This window comes from Lycium barbarum, chromosome 7 (assembly GCF_019175385.1).
Source record: "Lycium barbarum isolate Lr01 chromosome 7, ASM1917538v2, whole genome shotgun sequence".
Lineage (NCBI taxonomy): Eukaryota > Viridiplantae > Streptophyta > Magnoliopsida > Solanales > Solanaceae > Lycium > Lycium barbarum.
Window position 1 is genome coordinate 115147526 of NC_083343.1, and position 1800 is coordinate 115149325.

The following is a 1800-nucleotide window of genomic DNA, read 5'->3' on the forward strand; positions in this document are numbered from 1 at the left end:
AACAAATGTTATGTTCTTTTCCCGAGCCACCATCACATCCCAACCACCGTAACAATTCTACCATGAAAATACATACATACTCTTAATTCACGCACTCATATGTACTTTCCTTACTCAGCTATATCTCATTAGTGTACTCTCTTTTAATCCCGTCTTCTTTTTTCCTTAAACGAGTGGCATGGACAAGCCACTTCTAATAGTTCAATGACATTTTGAGTTTTTTTCCCTTTTTAGTAAAAGTTACTAGGTTAATTTGATTTCAAAATTCTTTTTCCTAATAAGTAATATTAAATGCATAAAAAATAGAAATTCTCAAATCATAAAACCAAAAAAGTAATTTAAAATCCACAATTTTCTTCATAGAGATACTTAACTAATAAGTGACCGGAAAAAAAGAAAGAGAGTAAAAAATATATCAACTAGTAGGGTATATTTTTTTTCTAGAGGTGAGAAGCCGATTATGTCTTACAAAATCAGCATTCTATAAATTCATTCCTCTATACGATTTGTATCATAGCAATTCCCAAGCCACGACCATGGTTGACATATTGCCTGAACACCTCATTCACAAAATATTGTGGTACCTTAATTTTGATGAAGAAGCAGCCAAGACGAGATTTCTGTCCAAAACATGGCTACAAGCCTGGTTCACCTGTCCCAACTTGAAGTTCGAAATTGGGTATGGCGAAGACAATAATTATGGAAAAATAGATAAAATCATGGAGAGATATAGGGAAAGAAAAATCCCTATAGAAAAGTTTGCGCTTTCAGTTTTTGCTTATTACTATCATTCTCTTGATTTCCAATTGATTGATAAGTGGCTTGGCATTGCTCTTCAGAATGGCGTAAAAGTGCTGGTAGATTTCTTTTATGTCCTCTCATACCCCTTGCCTATTTCCACATTCTTGACATCAAAATCTCTAAGAGAATTGGTTGTGACGGGTTGTGATCTGATGGATCTTTCATTATCTACTAGTCAAGTGGATAACTGTCATTCTTTGAGAAAGCTTTCTCTAACTAATGTTCGTTTAGACGACAACTTGCTTCAGAGTCTGCTTGCTTGTTGTCCCTTGATTATTGATTTTATCATTGTGAACTGTCATTTATTGAGAAATATTGAGCTGCGGAATCTTCAAAGTATCAAGTCAGTTTCTATATCAATAAATGTTCATCTGATCCAGAGTGTTAAAATCCAAGCACCAACTCTAGAACATTTTTCTTATACTGGGTGTCTTCGGGGAGAGTCCCATGTATTGGATATTATTGAATGTCAGAATCTGAAATCATTAAAACTATCCCATATGAAGATATCTGAAGGATTTCTGCGGCACCTTATTTCTACATTCCAATTCCTTGAGAGTTTGATATTATATAACGTTTGTGGAGAGTTGGAAAACTTTAACATTTGCGGGAGTGAATCCCTAAAAGTCTTGGGGATTCAGTCTTGTAAGGGCATATGCTTCAAATTTGTTATCACTTAAGTATGTGGAAAATGAAATTCCCGAGTTTAAAATTGCAAAAGAGTCAGCTCAATTGAGGAACTCACAAACAAATCTTTATTGCTGCAACTGTTTAAATGCTGCGTTGTTTTGTAAGTTTAGGAAATTCCTATCAAACTTGACTTCGTGATCTCATGTTTCCCTTTATTTTAACAAATGCAATGAGATCAACATGAATGATTTGAAAGTGCACCACAGTGTTGCTATCCCTCAAGTGGACGTTTTAGATGTATTTATAAAAGATATGTCATATAAGGAGTGCCCAAGTTTTGTGGATGCTTTGCTATGGAGTTGTCATCCT

The 1800-nt window shown here is 34.6% G+C and overlaps 1 protein-coding gene across 1 annotated transcript; it reads left to right on the top strand.

The window, feature by feature from the left end:
* The first annotated feature begins 536 nt into the window (after positions 1–536).
* LOC132601790 (F-box/LRR-repeat protein 25-like) lies at positions 537–1481 on the top strand. Its single transcript, XM_060314855.1, has one exon. The coding sequence runs from the start codon at positions 537–539 to the stop codon at positions 1479–1481; it is 945 nt and encodes a 314-aa protein (XP_060170838.1).
* The last annotated feature ends 319 nt before the right edge of the window (positions 1482–1800 follow it).